General features: G+C 46.5%; 1 protein-coding gene across 1 annotated transcript; it reads right to left on the bottom strand.

Annotated features, from left to right (window-relative positions):
• Positions 1 to 16,716: 16,716 nt before the first annotated feature.
• Positions 16,717 to 19,281, bottom strand: HSPA2 (heat shock protein family A (Hsp70) member 2). Its single transcript, XM_027674147.1, has one exon. The coding sequence runs from the start codon at positions 19,009 to 19,011 to the stop codon at positions 17,107 to 17,109; it is 1,905 nt and encodes a 634-aa protein (XP_027529948.1). The 5' UTR covers positions 19,012 to 19,281; the 3' UTR covers positions 16,717 to 17,106.
• Positions 19,282 to 19,465: the final 184 nt, after the last annotated feature.

Raw genomic sequence — 19,465 nt, forward strand, 5'->3', positions numbered from 1 at the left:
ACACCGCAAGCCTGTATTTTAATCCAATTCAGATCAAACACTAAGGACATTCCAAACCAAAGAGCTTTCCATTTCCTCTGCTTCCCCTGTAATCCACCCGACTGTCTGCCGGTGCCTGGGAGTGCTGCTGGCCTAAAAGCTACCAGCCTCCTCTCACACTTGGGAGAGTTGGTTTTATCTGCCCTATCCCTGATGGGCTCCAGTTCTAAAGCTTCCTACACAAGCCCCCTTTAATAAATTAGGACAACTACTCTGGGCTTCTCAAGGATAATCGCTACTAAAATTCAGTAGATTTCCCCCAAATGACATGAAAGGGTTGGGAGCAGAAACAGAAACTAAAGGAGAAAGAAAATGCAGGACAGAAATAATAGGCCTTGTTCCATTCATGTCTCATCCACCGCTGGTGAGTTTTTGTTCTTACAGTCACATATTTCAGAGGTGAATCCTCCCAAGCTGTCTCCAGCAGGGGAATGCCTCATGCTCGCTGCTTTGGAAAGCTGGCTGGTTGTTTTTGAAGTTAGTTTACAAGATCTTCCCAAACCTAGAAAAAATCATGAAAGCCTCAGTCTTGGATTTACAAAGAATCAGCATGGCATTAACAAAAGACAAAGTCAAAAGAGGCAAAAGATGTCCAGATTCATCCTGGCTTTCTCTGACAGGAACTCCTTCCAATACTTTATTTTCCAAAGACAGTTTAATGCACAAAAGCAAATGGATTCTGAAGTCCCTTGAGGCACTGTGGACACTGACATTTCTACATGGTCTAGGTTCAAGATGGTTGAGGAGCTATTGAGACCATCAGGTCTGGCTCCTTGTAGACAAAATTAGACCCAACAGGTGAGTTAAGCACCTCAAATAGGCAGCCCGAATGGCAGGAATCCCCAAACACACCAAGGAGGAGCAGGAATAACCAGTGCTGTTTTCTGTGTTATTAGGTTATCACACTGGGTCCACAGGAAGAGCAGCTGGAGGACTGCAGAGCGTTGGATGTGTCTGTCACATGAGAACAGGAGGCTGATAAAGGACTAGGTGGGTCAGCAAGCCCTGTCTCCAAATAATCTGTCTGCCGGCTTAACTGGGAGCAAATTACAGGCACCACTAACGAGAAACATGAAATGGTACTGGCATGTCTTGCTTCCTGCCTGTCTCCCCTTGTGGCACACTGCCAGTACTACACAGGAAAGCCGAAGAGCCTCTGAAACTCAATTATATCTTGGAGGAAGGGGGAGGAGTTTTCATCCTGAGCAGGCCACTAGTGACAGCCCTGAGCATGGGATTTGTGTGGGATAGATACAGGAAATCAAATGACTATGCAATCTTCTTTCACATTCTCTCAGATACATCAGCATATCACAAACCCAAGGATTCTTATCACAAGTGTGATTTTATGTCATTATGATTCTATTCTGTAGTTATAAAATGCCTTACACAAGATCTCAGAACTCCACCTTCAGAAACAGTTTTCTCGCCTGCCCCTGCTACCTCCTAGTGGAAGACCATTTCAGAACTTTACTCCACAGGAGGGGAAAGACTGTCCTTGCTACATTTGATTTGAAATATAGCACATATAAGTTTGTAATCAGACCACGTGGATAACAAGAAATGGGAGGTCTTCAATAGGGAAAGAAGATTGCAATATCAGAAAGCTCTTCACACCATGACTAATATCTCCCTGCTTCTCCAAGTGAGCTAAGATGCTAAAACAATTAAGGTTGAACTTCAACATCAAATAGGACCTAAAACTGCCTTTTGTGATTTTATTTTTCTCACCTCTATTTATACTTCAGCATATCAATATCCTGAACTCCTGCTTCTACATAGTATATGCCTCTTCTTAATGCTTCTCTGATGTTAACACTCCATTCAGATAATCCTGACAAGCCAGCCACTTTCTTTCAGGGGAGGTAATGAATCTAAATAAAGCAGTATTGTAGAAATGGAGAGTCAGCATATGTTTCCCACCAAAAGGCAGGACTCATTTTGGCAGCACTGCATGGCACAACACACTGAAAAGTTTCTCCTGGCAGGGTTCATCCAGTAGCTTATTGCTGATCCCTACCAACCAGAGGTCCCTTTATCCAGGAAACACAACCCTGTATTGCAATAGGTCCCAATTCCCCTTTGTTTCAGTCCGTTCCTGCATTTGCCACACCAGTCAATGATATAAGCTGTAATGAGGTGTCATGACCCATGGACTGGCCTCCTTGTCCTTTACCAGGCAAGAGCAAAGGGATTGTTTTGTAAACTGCAGCCCAGAGCACCTCACTGAGTCTGTGACCTTTGTGTGTTGAACTGTGCTGATGATTTTCTTTATTTATGAATTATTCCTTGTGCAATGAAACACCTGCCAATCTATGCATGCAGAACAAATCATTTCCTTAAAGCCACCAATCCTCCAACACTCTTTTCTTCAATCCAGATAAATCTGCCCCTCTTTATATCAAGGCTTCATGAACTGTGAAGTGAGTAATCATTAAGTGTTTTAAGAAAATGGTCAATCAGTTCACAGAGATTATTACAGACTCCAGAAAATCACTGAAGTTTCTTACAGTCATGGTTCGTAACTCTCAGTGCTTTTTCCCAAGGCGTATAACCCTCCAACATAGCAGCTCCTCAGCTATTCCCCTGGCATCCCCACTTCCACTCTGCAAGGCAGCAAGTGTGGTCACACACCCTTACTTGGGAACTGCTTTCCTAGCACATATTCCTCATGTTGTAACATGTTTCTAGCACCTAAGAGTCATCCGAACCTGCTTTGCAAAGTATTTAGAAATGAAGTCTTACAGCAATGTCACCCACAGCACAAATTAACACCCAACAGACTCAGCTGTGACCATTTGCAGGCAGAAATGTCTGAATGCTAATGCTATTCCTCGGAAACGGCATTAAGGGATGGTAATTCGGTTCAGGGCACTCGCACAGATTTAACACTGGTGGAAGAAGTAATGATTTATTCAAATTGCAGCATCACCTTGAAGAGCCAAGTTATTTGTTGACCCCACTGCAGCAGGACTGGACCCAGCCACCATCTTGAAAGGGAGACTGTGGGGATGCCATGGGATGTGAACAACAGCACACACCACTCTGGGAAAGGCTGGGGCAAAGAAGGGTTCCAACCCTGCCAGAAAATCTGCCTCTCCATGGTCAGGGAAGCCTGTGTCCTGAAGAGCACCCAGGACAAGGGGATGGAAGACATAAATGGTGAGACCAAGGGGTCTTTATCCGTAGTATTCCATATATATATTAGGTCAATATAGCAAATAGTCCCTGCTCATATGCAGAATCTCACTGCCCTGACAGGGAGTCCCAAATGACTGCCCTCTGACTCCAGATTTGCAAGCTTTGTGTGCTCCAGGGGCAAGCTTTGTATGCTTATGCCCCTAAAGCCTTGTACTCACAAAATCAAGGATCTGCGTTTTTATTCCAGGGCAATTATTTCCTGGTGAAGAGATAGGTAGAAGAGCAGGGCCATGAAGGACTCATCCAGTTTCTCATTCCTAAGGAGAAGGTAGAATGGTCACTGTGAAGTTTGCAGATTTGCAGATACAGACACCACCAGACCAAAGAACAAAGTCTCTGCTCAAGGGCTGCACTATATAAAATATCAGCTCTGATGGGGACAGCAGCAGCACAGTCACATTAGCACTCCTGGTGCATGCAGCACTGTGGATGTCCTGGCTAACACAGAATTTAAGTGAAAGTAAAATGGAAAACAACTTTGGATATTTAGGCCCAAATTCTTGTCTTCCCTTAGATAACAGAATAGAAGGTTTGCAAACAGGTGATAGGATTGTTTCTTTGCACGTGTTGAGGACTACATGCATTTGGTAGTTTCCCACTGAACCTCACAGATGAGAGATTTTAAACCTCTAATATTTCCTACTCTGCTTCTCAAACACCCTGGTCCCCCCACTACCAGCTACACACACATAATTCTCAAAACAAACTCTGCATGACATACCTTATAACTGCTGCAAATGGTACTGTTTGCTCATCTGTTTCTTTCAAAAGTAAAAAATCTGAAAGCATACAGAGGAGAAAAAAAGTATTTCCTAAAAGAAAATTGCTAGTGTCAGCAGAAACAGCTTTCTAACTTGTAGGGGCAATGCTTTGCTGATGCAAAATACCACCAATTACTCACATTTTACATCATCCAACGTAACATATTCCTGTTGTACCCACTTGGACAGCCCTTGCAATTTTCCTTCTTTATCAGCCTGCCTTCTTCCAGGGAGCGTTGCACTAATCTTGGAAGATGTTACTGGTTGACCAACAGATAACATTCAAGGACACAGTGCTAATTCCAGCCTGAGAATATTATCTGCCTGGTACATACTCTTTTCATTGCACTCAGTTTGAAAGGGACAGGCAGTGAAATGTGTTTGGCAGCTACCCTGAACTAACTTTCAACTCTTAGAACTGCAAACCAGGCTGGGGATGTTGAGAGAAATAGGACATTTCACCTCTAAGGTTGCGTCTGAAGTTGCTGTTTTAGTTGCTAATATAATAAATTGCGACTGCATTATTTAGATCAAAGAGGTTTTAAGTAATGGATGAAAGTCAGCTATACCATGTTGTGAATTTATAAAATTAATAATAATAATAATTTAATCTTTGAAGTGCCTTACACAGATGAATTAATTACCTCACAGTACTCTTTGGAGTAGATGAGAATTATTACCTCGTTCTGAGCGATCTGCAAACAGCAACAAAGATGCTGGATGACTTTACCAAAGTCATACCAGGCTAGTGCCCGAGCTAGCATTCAACACCAGGCATGTCTGACTCTGTTTTTGTGTTCAGACCACTCATCCACCCTGCTGAAATGACAGCTGGCTTCCTGCTTCGTGAGCTTTGTTCAGACATGATCCTCAGACAATGGATGAAAATATTCCCACACAAATGATCTTGTTTCTTTTTGAGCTAGGCTAGTCGAGTTGAAATACCTCTTTAATGTCTTAACACGCATTTCCTGAAAGCCGGTATTTTTTTCCTTCCTTAAGATTTTTCTCAGCTGCTGGACTGGAACTGAAATATAAAATATGAGCAGTAGTCTGATTTTAAATTGCTAGCAGCAGTATGAAGAGGTCACCATCCCAGGACATGAAGGCACATCTATTTTGGCCTCTAGCTGACACTGACAAAACCTCTGGGTTGTGGTGAGGTCAGTGTGAGATGCTGCTTTCAAGAACACAGAAGCAAAGAACAAAGGGGTTTCCTGGGGTCCTCCTGCTCTGTCTCCTGCCCCATATCCACTGTGCCACGTAAACCCTTCAAGCAGAGTCTCAAGTGGCTTTCGGAAGACTTTAGGTGCAAACTGCTCCATTCCAGAGCTCTTCTTTGGGATCACTGAGGGCAGACCAGGCAGAGGTCACCAAGGAGCCCATGCCCCGCCCTGGAGAGCCACCGGGCAGCGTTCCCAAGCCCAGTGGAGAAGGTGGCTGAAGCTGCTGAGACACAGACCATGAAAGGCTCCTGCAGTAGCCGTGTGACCAGGTGAGAGAGATGAGCAGCCTGGCTCCACCGTGACAAAGCCTTGGAAAATGCCCATCAGGGCAGGAGACAGCATCGGGCAGCATGTGAGTGACCCACTGCTGCCACGCTCCACCCGCTCCCTGCCCCTGAGAATAGCGCAGGGGGGTCTAGTTTGGGTGGGGGTTGGGTTGGGTTTTTTTGGCCCCAGTGGTTTAAAAGGCCTGATAATGTCCTAATCCACAACTGCCATAGACATTCAAAGCAGAGTTAAGGGCACTTTTTCCTGTGCAGAGCTGTGGTTTCCCCAAAGTTCTGCAGTCCTCTGGTGCTCCTCGTTGCACAGGGTCATACGTAACACCAGCAACAGGGAACATCACTCTGTGGACCCCCACTCTCACGTCCAGCACTGCTGCCCCAGTGTGTGGCACATTTCTGACACACTGCAGGACTCACACACACTTAAAAACATTTCCCTGTAGTCCATCTTGAGTCTAGTATGGAGTAAATGCATATTTCTCATTTTCTCCATTAACATGATGAAAGAATTTGTCCCGCAGTTGATTGTTTGGGTAAAAAAAAATATTAGACTCTGATTTTACTTGGAACTGCTGTATTTATCAAGGCCTAATCCTGCATAATTTGTAACTGAACATCATTCTTTTACCTTGCAAATTCAAGGGTGTTAGTATAATCTTTCCAGTACCACTAACCTCGAATTAGTTTTATCATCTGCAAGAAAACAGCATATAGAGTACATCATAAATCTATGCTCAAGTTCTCAGCCCAATAAAGTATTTATAATGCAAATCCTGTGCATATGAGCCACTTTCTATCATTCTTCAGTCCACTTTTCCCCCAGATGTTGCTTGTGTGTGTCATCTGAACAGAATTTCTCGAAGGCTGCCACTGTAAGAAAGAAAAATGTGTATTTCTCCTTTTTTGTCTTTTAGGTTATGAATTAATTGAAATAATTGAAAGTTTGCTAAGGAACATCAGTTCTTGGATTAACAGTGAATCAATGAAGACTGAGAAATCAAATGGAGCCATGCATTAAACAATACATTGTTTTTGTGTTTTTTATATAGTATTTAGGTAATTGTAGAGTCTAAGTACTGGAAGAAAGGAAGCTTTTATTTAAAAATGGAATATATTGTGTACATTCCTGATATTCTGAGAACTTTAAATAAACACCAGATAGACTTTTCAGGGGACACTGGAAAAACTACTAGTAACAGCATTTTACAGCATCTATATTTTTTAAAAATCCCAAACAAAAATATCCTCTGGAAACAAATGAGGTCTATTCGTCTTTCTTAATTAACAAGAGAGACTTGCAAACCCTTAACTATTAATTGCAGGTCACCTTTAAAGCAAAATGACTCTTATTGCTGAAATCCTTCTGCCTACAAATTTAAACCGAGTGAAACTTTGAGGCTTCCTGCGACTTTTTGCCACGTACCATTCAGCCAGGCAGCCACAAGGCTCTCACAAATTCTTACTCAATCTAATTTGGTAGTAGAGGCTGGATATGGGACAGCAGAATAATTCTATGTCAGCAGCCTGCTGCCCATGTGATGGTTAGACCGCAGGGATGAATGTTAGGAAACCATGGCTCTAATCCTTTGACAAAAAGTGGTTATTTCAACTTGTCTGTTCTAGTCTTTGGTTCCAGCTTTCTAATAGTGTTTTACAACTCTTGGATGAAAAGGCCCACACAAATGCTGTACCTTTATGTTACACAGTAGGGATTACAAACCATGAAAGAGAAATAGAAGAGGTGGTGATATAGCATAGCAAGACCTACCAGCACATCACAGGAGGAGAAAATTCCACTCCTGTGTCTTCAAAATACATCTCAGCTCTTCTCACTCATACCAATGGATGAATGACTGTCCCTGGTCACTGTGCTCCCTGGCTGGGGGGTCCTCTTGCGGCCCTCAGGTTCTGCTGCTAAGGCAAATGTGGACAGCAGTAACAGGATGGAGCTGGGAAAGGCAGGGAGACTCACAGATGGCATGGTGCTGCCTGGGAGGCTGCCATCAGTGAAGGGGATAAGGTGACACTGTTTACGGCTGTATCCTGGTGACCGTCTGCTGTTCCCTAGGAATCACAGATCCCAGCATGCAAACCCCCCTTCAGACTCCTCTGTGGATGAGACTCATGGCCAATGTCCTCTGCTCCTTCCCAGCCCTGCTAAGCAGCTTCCCTGGGTAACATTTTTGTCCAAACAGCGAAATTAGGTGTTTTCCATGCGATAACATCTCCACAGCCACTCGTTTAGGTTTACTGTGGCTTTGACGGTTGGGAGCTGTGGAGGTTTTCCTGCATTTCCCAGGACCGGCAGCAGTGAGGGCAGCTGGTCCTGGTCCCTCAGTTATGGGCAGTGATGTCTGTACAGCTCTCTGGATGTTAAACACACTTCAGCTTCGGACTTTACCAGATTTAAAAGCATATCTACCAGGTCACAAGGTCCCTGTGTGAGCCATCAGCTCTGTATTTGGAAGTCGCACCTGGAAATAATTCCCACATGCTAAGGCAGGTCACTTTAGGGCATGGTTTTGAGGTTTGGAATCTTTGGGATATTGTGAAGCATTTGCTTTTGCAAGCAGAGAATCTCTCCCATGTCATTCACAGCGGATTAGTGTCATGGATAACTGGTACTGCCTAGATTGCACCCAAAATCGGTACAAGTTATGTTGACAAAGGTACTTTTTGTCAATAAAAGTCAAGTCCCCATGAAGGGTGAGGTTTCATGTTACAGTTAATCCACCCTAAAGGCCTGTTGTTGATGGAAGAAGCTCCCATCAAGGTTCCCACCATTTACCTTTGTGTTGATTCTGTGTCTTCTCTGACCCCACAGCAAGGTGGCTCCCTAAACTGCCAAAATAGTCATGCAGCAAAAAATAAATGAGAATCTTCCTGTTGAGTTAGCATTTAACATCAGTTCATGGTGGAGTCAGAGAAGGGCCAGTGGAGGTGCAGATAAATATAAGGGGACAGGGAGAGAACCACACCTCTCAACAAACCAGGTCAGCTATAAGGTGAAAACCAGCCACAACCTAGGAAAATACTGCTTCACTAGGTCAGTGTGCCCTCTGAAAGGATGAAAATATCCGACCTAAGACTTTTAGACAGATCAGTTCAGTAAGACAGATCAGTTCCTCTGCTTTCACCTCTTAAAAATGGCATCATTCATTTTTGCAGTAGTTTCCAACTAGGGAATATACTCCTGAAAACAACACTGAGGTGTTCAGGGCCACATGGGAAGAACAAATGGACAACACAATGTGGGGGAAGAAAATTTCCACAAAGCAACCTGTCCCTAACGTCCCCCATTTCCAAACACTGCATCTTTTCTCGTGCAGGTGCTCTTTAAAGGTTTAACCATGCAAGCACAATCAGTTCATGGATAGTTAAGCAAGAATCTCAAATCAGCCTGAAAACTCAGCTCTGGCTCTGTTCTGTACAGGCATCTCTCTCTTTTTATTTTGACAATCGTATTGTGTATGTTGTGTTCCCAGTTGCTATTGCCGGCTGCCAAGTACATACCCACGACTTGGCAGCCAAGTTACATATTTAAGAGGATGAGAGAAGCAGGTTTGGGAACAGCCTCAGATCTCATCCACGGCAGCCAGGCAGCACTTATAGAAACAGGCTCAGGGGAAAGGGAGATGTATGGAACTGATGGCTCATCAACTCATTTTTAAAGAGCGGGGCTGTCATCAGCCCCAGGAGACCATCAGCCCACCTTGCCTCCAGTAAAAGTTGTGCTACAAGAACTGGCAAAAGCAAAGGATGTGTTGCAGATACTCAGAGGTACCCATGTTAGTGTTTGAGGTGCAGGAGGCAGTGGAGATAAACCTTCTGCTGTACTGGAGTTGGGAGAAGATTGTCACAAAAAGATGGGGAGAAACTAAGACTGAGAATTACCTACATTCAGAACAACTGTGGAAGCAAAGACTGGGACTGAGAGCTAAAGACAGAGCTGATTAGGTAGGTAGGGAATGCCTGGGAATCAATGCAGCATACAGGTGAATTAGGGGAAAATGAAGACAAAACCGCAAGGGATTTTGGAAGGGAGGGGCAGAACTGTGTCTGGCCCAGTACAGGGAGTAAGACAGACATCAGTGTTACAGAGCATAGTCTCTCGCCATAACCCTGAGATGCCTCAGTTACTAGGACAGGAAATTTGGGATACTCAGATGCAGCACTGTGCTACCCTTAACAAAGCATCTGCTGGAGCAGATCAGTTCAGGTATTTCATGAGCTAAGGCTGCAGAGGTGAGCACCAAACATCCCACCTGTCCTGCTGGCCCAAACAGGTATCAGTCTGGAAAAAAAATAAATTAAAAGCCTGGCATTGTGTAACAAAGGTGAATAGAGTCAGTTGCATCCATGCTTCAGCTTTCCAAGAGCTGGAAGCTCTAAAACGAGACAGAAGATTACAAGAAATTAAAATGTAATGGTTGAAACAGTGAAAGCTGTGAGAGAAGCTGATTTCCACATAGACTTCAGTCACAGAACGCCAGGCAAACCACTCCAACCCACGTTCAGCCCCAATGTCCATAATTTCATGCTCTTCTCTTTCTGAGCCAACAGCCTGGCTTCATGGAAGCCTGAAATGCACGATTCGGTATCCACAGCTGCAACTGAATGGGAAATCTACTTTGAACAGTCCAAGAAGTGCATAACATTAAGCTCTCTGAAGAAAACAGCTCCTTGGCTTTTCCAGTGGAAGACCCCATAATATACACGTGGCATTTGGCTTTTGCTGATTTATCACCTTCTTTCTGTGGGAACTATGCACATTTCAGAATTGGAAAGCTATGGATAATGGATAATGTCATGAAGCACTCAAGATGTGACAGTGATGAGCTCCACAGGCAGCATCGTAAGCAATAATTCTTCTTTAGAGCTGGGGCTGGACAGCACACAGTAAATAATGCATATGTTGAACCATGAAACACTACTTAGGGCATACACTGCCCATTGTGGGCAATGACTGAGGCAGGTGCCCTGCAGAAGAAAAAAAAGTTAAAAAACCTGTTAGTGCATAATTAAAAACTGGGTTATGAGGCATAAGCATAAAGAAAGCAAGAAAAAGGCTTGCTACAGTTGTCATAATTCTGAACAACTGACCTTGCATCCTTAATAGGCTTCTTTTAGTGTTGTTTCTTGTGGTGTTTGTGTATCCATGGGCGTCCCAGTAGCTGGAAACACTCAACAGTATGTATATATACCCATTCTTTAGGTATATCTAATGTTTAATTTGGATATCACACCCAGAAAATAAACACATGCATAAACTCAACAAAAATATCACTGACTCACCATCCAGTAATCCACCTCTTCTCTGCCTCTTGTTTCTTCTTGCTGTGTCAAGCCTCTGTCTTCCATACCCACCGTATTTATTTCCTCCTCTTCTCCCAGGGGCAGTTAAATGTCAGCCCTGGTTTCTCTGGGAATATCAGACTCCATGTGTGCTCACTACTGTTTGTATTGGACACACAAGTACAGAATTCAATTTCACAGTAGCTAATACTGTCCATGACTAGGCCATTTACCTGCCAAGCGCTCTGCCTGCTCATTAAAAACAGGATCATGCCATATGAATGGAATAAATACTGTCCTTAGGCACAATACTGTGAACACTGGTGTGTTTTTTTCCTTCAGATTTGTGTGACATTGAAGCTCCTAATTCCTTATTCTCAGCAATTTGCACTGTTTTCACATACCAACCCTGCTGCAATTCAGTGCATTCCTTGGATCACCCAAAACAAGGGGAAGTTAGGTAGCTGCACTGTAACTTCTGGAGAGATGCTGTGTCCACCTGACATCCTCATCTTCCCGGGACACCAGCATCAGCCGTGCCCCAGAATCGGAGCCCTGTGGCCTCACAACTACATCCACAGCAGCAAATTGGCAACAGATGTCTGAGAGGCACAGGCAAAATTAGCCCCTGAGCCCAGACCAAGGGTCTAAGGGAACTCAGGATGCAACTACTGCCCAGCACCCCTTACAGGCACACAGGCTGCTTTTGAAAAGACAGGAAAACCAGCTGCATGTTCTTCCACTGAAATCCTCGCACAATCACTCCCTCTGCGTGGTTTTATCAGGTGACATTATTGAACAGCTGTCAGCCCTTTAGAATTAGGGGGGAAAAAGGTGAAAACTTAATATAGAAGTACTATAAATAAGATCTTCTCTATTCAATTCCGTGAGCTTTGAAGGAAAATACGGCAGGGAACTTAGCTTTTAGTAAAGTTTACTTTTACTTTACTTTTTTACCTTATTAGAATTTTTTATTTAGTTATCTCCCACCTGTAGTGCTGGGGGTAGGACTAAGGACTCACTAGCATCAGTTGTCTTTAACTGGGCTGTGTTGGTACATTTGCAAACATGTGAATGAGGTCTGCAGCACGGAAATAAGGAGTCTGCCAAATGAGAAATAAACGTGGTTTTGAAAGAAATATGTTTCCATTTTTAGATATAGCCTGTCAAAAAGAAATGCTGCTTTTAGCTATGACATATGATTTCTAGACTGTCAGAGTCACTGTGCAGCAGCTCTTACAGGGATTGACAGAAAATATTTCATGATGCTTGTCAGTGAATGTAGCAAGTCAACTAAGACCCCTAAACGCATGGGGGGTTCAATAGAGTCCTGCCTGAAGTACACAGCATTGCCACTTCTGGAAGTGTTTTTGTCTCCTTAATCCTGTTCAAAACAGATTTTAATTCCTGACCTGCAAATCATTTGGAGCAATAACATTTTGAACGGCTCCAGCAGCGAGGGTACAGGTGCTGCTAACTGCTACCTAAGCACGGGCAAGGATGACTTCACACTTCTTGGTCCATGATGCAACAGAAATCTGTCAACTTTTGCATAGGCCAACACACAAAAAACCAATTCCTGAATGGTGGAAGAAAACATCTTTAGCAATGGAAAAGGAGCACAAATTTCCTATGCTCTTGATTTTAAGACTGTGAAAGAAAAGTGTTGACTCTCAGAGGGAAATTTCTCCCCTCTCTAAAATTCCTGGCTGGTGCTGTTATTGGGATGACAAGAGGAACCAGCTTGTCTCTGTCTCCACCCTACTGCTGCAGGAGAGAGTAAAGGCAAATGGGTCATGCAAGGCTGGATCAGGGGCTTTTAATACTGCTGTTTCATGTGTGGAAGTGAAATATGTTGTTGCATCTGGAAATGCTGGCCTGCCCAACTCTATAATCAGCACGCTGCTGCAAGCGAAATCTACTCTAGAGGCAGGTCTATGCTATAGGCTTCTGCCTGCATAAATATGTGGATGAGAGTGGTGGAGAGATGTGATACCTGACCCACATAGGTGTGCTAAAGAGGCTTTACTAGCATAACTCGTTTCGCTGTGGGGTAGGGAGGGGTGATACTTTCCTGTGATGAACAACTACAGAACATAATTTCGCTGCTGTAAGAGCATCCACCTGGCTTTGCTGGTTTAATATCAGAGGACTGCCCTGTGCCAAGGTACAGTGTCCCTGACGGAGCAGAGATTAGACCATGGTGCACTCTCTAAAGGGACACAGAAAGGGAAACTCATGCCAGGCACAGGGCCAGGAAGGAGAAATGAGGAACACCTTTGAAATAAGTAGAGCTTGGAATGCTATTACCTTGCAACACACTGACAGGACTGAAAAAGGAAACTTTAAAATTAGGCATGCATCCTGGGTGTAAGCCCGTGTTATTTAGTGTAAGTGCCAAGACCGGAAATGTGAATTCCCTGAACATTTTTTCCCTTTCTTCCTGTTCCTCATAAGTATCCACAGGAGTGGCTCACAATGGGGAAGACAAAATTCATGGTGCAGCCCTAAGATCCTTCCTTGGCTGCACCCCACAGAGCCCCAAAACCTTCAAGGAGAACCATTCAAATAAATGACAGGCAGCTCCCAGGAGAAATGCTGCCCAACCTGCAGGGCTCCACAGCAGTGTCTCCCGAGAGATAAAAGGAAGGCTGCTGGGATGTATTCATTCCTGTCTTTAAGATGGTATCACAAGGGATGAGCAGGGCTGCAGCCTGTCTGCTCAGTCCTTCTGCAAAACTTCAAACAGACACTCCGGAGGCGGCGGGGCACGGGCTGACTCACCCGGCCGGCTGGGTGGACACGGCCTGTCCAAGCACGTCTCAACTTTCCAGCTCCCGAGTGGGTTGCCCTCAGACAGCTCCCTTGTCCTCAGCTCCCTCCGAGGGCTCTCACATGGCACGTTATTTTAGTAATGCTTTTGGCTTTGTCTTTTTTTGGCTCTTCCCTCTCCCCTGCAAAGCCAGGAATTGCAGGGCGACCTGCACCACACGTGGGAGGGGTGGCTTTGCACTACTCCACACCTGGATGCACCCTGAGCGAGGTGCTAAGGCACTTAAGGGGTTTAATTTGGGTGATTAAATTCTCCAGTATTAATGTTACGGGTGTTCCTCTATTGGAAACAATACCATCCAAACTCGATCAGCAAATATATGGGGTCATCAAAAATTAATACAGCAGTTGCACAAGTGCTAGAAAGTTACAACTACTTTATATTCTTCCTATGGACTTTGTCTTTCTTGCACAGTCCTGTTTGAGAACAGCAAAGTTCAGAAGCCCAGGCCCCTGATTCTGATAGGAGCAGCTGGCTTTCTCTGTGAGTCAGGACAGTGCAAAGGATGAGAGACGCTGGCTGTGAAAGCAATGAAACTGCAGATTTTAGACAAGATTATTTTCCTGGCTTTGCAAAATTCATTTGAAATGTGCAACTACTCTCCAGAACGACACGTACACACCAAATGCACTTATGTGCAAATGAGGAACAGCATTTGGGAAATTGACCTTATTTCTTTAAGAAACTGGGAGGGGGGGACTGGAAATACAGACCCACTGGAGGCAGTGGGAAGTTTCCACTAACAGGATCAGAGTTCACTCCATGGTAACTACACTATACTGAAAATCAACTCAAAGTTCTTCTTTGTTTTATAAACTAAGTGAATGAATGCAAGGAATCCAGCTATGAGCCGTACAAGTTTTCTGCCTCTTGCATTGTGGGGGGTTGGTCACATACTTGAAAGGCCTCAAGATTTCAAATCTTTTCCTAAGTATGTAAGTCAGCAGAAGTTTCCAATCCTTTACATACCCCACACGCAGCCTAGGTGTGTCCAACCAAAAAATATCCCTTTTGTAGGGAAAAAAATTATCCCAGTGTCACCCTGTTCTTGTCCTCAGCCCTTGGGGTACTTTAACCATCTGGACAGGGACTCCACTTCTGTGCTCTGTTTTCCCTGCCTGCCCCAGTGCTGAAACAGGCAGCAGTGGCCAAGGTGAGGGGAAGGACAGACGACAGCACAGGTGTGTGACAAACTGCTGTGCACATTTAGCTACATTAGCCCTGCAGTACACTTAAATAACAAAAAATTGTGTTTAATAACTGAGAAGCGACGCTGAGGAATGCAAACGAAGGGCTGAAAAGTAAAGGAAACTATGCAGCAAGGGCAATTACCAGTCGGTTAACAGAAAAAATAGTTAACCTGCATTTACAATGAAAATGGGCACCACCTATTTCTTATTGTCATCCCAGGGTAGTGGGATTTCAGTTCAGAAAAAGTGTATCTCACAGAGTATTACATTTTGCAGCAACAACTTTTCACCTATAGATAATCCAGTCCTATTCATAAACATATTTATTTACTAGTTCCTAGGAAAAAAAAAGTCACAGTATGTTCTCATTCTCAGGGGTCCTTCATATGTCACAGCCTGGAAATCAAGAGGCTGACTGCCAGGAAAATGCTGTGTACCTGAACACCAAGACCACCCAGCCTGACTGAAGCCTCCAGAGATGTCACTGAAGCCCTCAGCAGGTGCTGAAGTTGCTGCAATTGACTTCTCCAATCTCACTGTGATGGCACTGCCATTTACCTACAGACCATTCAATAAACCTGAAGTGGGTTTGAATCATTTGCAACAACAGCTGATCAAACAAGCTTTTTACAAGCCTCACGTTCCCCCCACGACGACTGTAACCCCAGTCTGTAGCCGGTGAAGAGAAAACCCACAGACAGTGCCCTGGAAAAAGAGCTGAGAGAAATCCACGTAGTAAACCGGAGTCTTACACCTGTGCTGATGATTAAATACTGAACAAGTTTATTTTTTGTCTGCCTTCTTGTCACAGAATACTTTTTATAGATTTTCTTTTTAAAATATACATCGCCTACGAGTTTAAGGAATCAAGAGTCCTAAAAGCTCCTGGCAGCAGGGAGGGCTGGCAGGGCAGCACCCACCGTGGTTCCCGGGACACCAACACTCCCACATACAAACGAGCAACAAACCAAAACACGGCGGCCGATTCCCTCCAGCTGCCCACGGCTCCGCAGTTTTTTCCCTTAAAGGACAAGCCAGCCCGAAATGTGCGTGCCATCAGGATCCTCCATGAGAGCTCATTAACTCGCAGCGCCTCGGACTCTGAAACGCTGCCTGCGGAGGTTTTTTTTTGCTTTCTTAAACAAATGAACAACTCTGCAGACAGTTTGCAGCAAAGTCAGACAAGTTTAACTACTACAAATTTTGCCTAGTCTATTAAGTCCAGCATACCGGCTCCTTACTCAGCACTCCCAGCGCTGGGGGTGTCCTCGCCAGCTTTACTTTTGATTGTCTTTAGGGGGGGGGGGAAACACGTTCAGTAAAGTATTGAAAGCTCAGCGTGCAGACAAGCAACCCAAGAATAACTCAGCACTTTGTACAGCTGCCCACAAACCGGTCTCTATTTTATCGAGCCCCACCACCTACCAAGCAGGACTATTTCTGTTGTCCTCATTTCCCCGCTGTTCTCCCCCAGCCACACGCACACAACCAGCATTCCCGTGCCGGGCGCTCCAGCCCCAGACACCAGTTGCGGGGAAGAGCAGGTCCTGCCCAAAAACAGCACCCGCAGCTCTGGGGAACTTTTCCCTGCCGTGGCAGTGCTGGGGACCACTTTCCCACTGCCCCAGCCGCTGGGTTTGGGGGCTGTGACACCAGCACCCCCTCCCCAGCTCCTAGCCCAGGCTGCGTTCCCCTCGGGAAGCCCCCGTGCTCTCTCCCACTGCCCCTCCGGAGCCGGAACATCCCCCTGCTCCACTGCCACCACCCTCGTCATCCCAGCAGGGCAGGTCCCAGGAGCCACAGACACTGCCAGGAAAGTTTTTCCTCACCTGCCCCCCCCATCCCCTCCGACTACTACCCCTTCACAGAGAGGAGAAAGAGGATAGATTTATGCTTTAAATACATTTTATTTATAACCAACATTTCCAGAAACCGAATTTGGCATTTTCTCTTATAATCTTCTGTAAAGATTTCATGCATAACTTGAAACTTGTCAACTGCAACAGTCGAGTGGTAACTTTAAGAAGAGACAGAGACAAACATCCAGACAACAAACAGCTGTATCTGAATTAACAAAACTTGTCTATTACTAACCTTATAAAGCAGGACGTGCCTTCCCTCTTATCAAAACCAAGCTGACAGATCTGCTTTTATACACACCCAACAGAATAAACTCTGTTATCGGCAAGGACGTTCTCCTTAAACGTTAGGAAAAAAAAAACAACAAAGCAAAGAACGGAGTGACTGTCCATAAACCAGTCTGTGCTTCAGTCTTCTTTAATCTACTTCTTCGATGGTGGGGCCGCCAGAGCCACCCGCCCCAGCCCCTCCGTCTCCCCGGTACAATTTTGTGACGATCGGGTTGCAGAGTTTCTCCAGCTCTTTCTGCTTGTGCTCGTACTCCTCCTTCTCAGCCATCTGGTTGCGGTCGAGCCAAGAGACCACCTCCTTGCACTTGTCGAGCACCTTCTGCTTGTCCTGGTCACTGATCTTTCCCTTCAGTTTTTCGTCCTCCACCGTCTGCTTCATGTTGTAAGTGTAGGACTCGAGGGAGTTCTTGGCTGCCACCCGATCTCTGTTTGCTTCGTCCTCTGCCTTGTACTTTTCTGCCTCTTGCACCATGCGGTCGATGTCGTCCTTGCTGAGGCGACCCTTGTCGTTGGTGATGGTGATCTTGTTCTCCTTCCCCGTGCTCTTGTCCACGGCGCTGACATTCAGGATACCATTGGCGTCGATGTCGAAAGTGACCTCGATCTGGGGGACTCCTCGGGGTGCTGGGGGGATGCCTGTGAGGTCAAACTTGCCCAGTAAGTTGTTATCCTTCGTCATGGCCCTCTCACCCTCGTACACCTGGACAAGGACGCTGCTCTGGTTGTCCGAGTAGGTGGTGAAGGTCTGAGTTTGTTTGGTGGGAATGGTGGTGTTGCGCTTGATGAGAGCAGTCATCACTCCTCCAGCTGTCTCGATGCCCAGGGACAGAGGGGTGACATCCAACAGCAGCAGATCCTGCACATTCTCAGACTTGTCTCCCATCAGGATAGCTGCTTGCACGGCAGCACCATAAGCCACAGCCTCATCGGGGTTGATGCTCTTGTTGAGCTCTTTACCATTAAAGAAGTCCTGTAGCAGCTTCTGGATCTTGGGGATACGAGTAGAGCCACCCACCAGCACAATCTCCTGGATCTGGCCCTTGTCGAGCTTGGCATCACGCAGAGCCTTTTCCACCGGCTCCAGGGTGCCACGGAAGAGATCAGCATTGAGCTCCTCGAAGCGGGCACGAGTGATGGAGGTGTAGAAGTCAATGCCCTCAAAAAGGGAGTCAATCTCAATGCTGGCCTGCGTGGAGGAGCTGAGGGTGCGCTTGGCCCTCTCACAAGCTGTGCGCAGCCGTCTCACTGCCCGCTTGTTGCCAGCGATGTCGCGCTTGTGCTTGCGCTTGAACTCTTCCACAAAGTGGTTCACCATGCGGTTGTCAAAGTCCTCCCCACCGAGGTGGGTGTCACCAGCTGTGGACTTCACCTCAAAGATCCCATCTTCGATGGTAAGGATGGACACATCAAAAGTGCCCCCTCCCAGGTCAAAGATGAGCACATTCTTTTCTCCGGCCCGGGTTCCTTTCTTGTCCAAGCCGTAGGCGATGGCAGCCGCCGTGGGCTCATTGATGATGCGCATCACGTTGAGGCCAGTGATGGTGCCAGCATCCTTGGTGGCCTGGCGCTGGGAGTCATTGAAGTATGCCGGCACTGTGATCACAGCATTCTGCACCTTGCGCCCCAGGTAGGCCTCAGCAATCTCCTTCATCTTGGTGAGCACCATGGAGCTGATCTCCTCTGGGAAGAAAGTCTTCATCTCCCCCTTGTACTCCACCTGCACCTTGGGCTTGCCACCCTCATTCACCACGCGGAAGGGCCAGTGCTTCATGTCTGACTGCACTGTGGGGTCGTCATACTTGCGGCCAATGAGGCGCTTGGCATCAAAGATGGTGTTGGTGGGGTTCATCGCCACCTGGTTCTTGGCGGCATCGCCGATGAGTCTCTCGGTGTCAGTGAACGCCACATAGCTAGGTGTGGTGCGGTTGCCCTGGTCGTTGGCAATGATCTCCACCTTGCCATGCTGGAAGACGCCCACGCAGGAGTACGTGGTGCCCAGGTCGATGCCGATGGCCGGCCCTTTGGCAGACATGGTGTCGGCTCTCTGTGCGCTGCTGCCTTTTCCGTGCCTCCCCCGCCCGATCCCGCTGCCGCCGCGGCGCGATGTGCCCGGCCCGCGCCTCCGCCGCCCCTTTTATGCCCGCCGCCGCCGCTTCTGGAACCTGCCAGAACCCTGACGGCCAATCCGGACGCCTCGAGAGCCACCCGCTGGCCAATCGTGCCCGCGGTCCGCCGGGCAGCGCCCGCCCCCCGCCTCCCGGCGAATCAGAGACGCGAGCGCGCCCCCCCCCGGCCCCGGCCCCTCCCCGCGGCCGCGATCCTTCCGGGTTTTTCTTGTGCGCCACCGCCCTCGACCAATCACCGTCCGTGCTGCGCGCTCGCCCCGCCCCCGCCGCACGTTTCTCCTGGAAAGTTCCAGCTGGGGGCTGACGTCATGCCGAAGATTGACAGCGGCGCTGCCCAATGGCGGGGCGGGGGCCGGGTTG

The sequence above is a fragment of the Neopelma chrysocephalum genome, unplaced genomic scaffold (assembly GCF_003984885.1).
Source record: "Neopelma chrysocephalum unplaced genomic scaffold, ASM398488v2 Primary Assembly neopelma1_24, whole genome shotgun sequence".
NCBI lineage: Eukaryota > Metazoa > Chordata > Aves > Passeriformes > Pipridae > Neopelma > Neopelma chrysocephalum.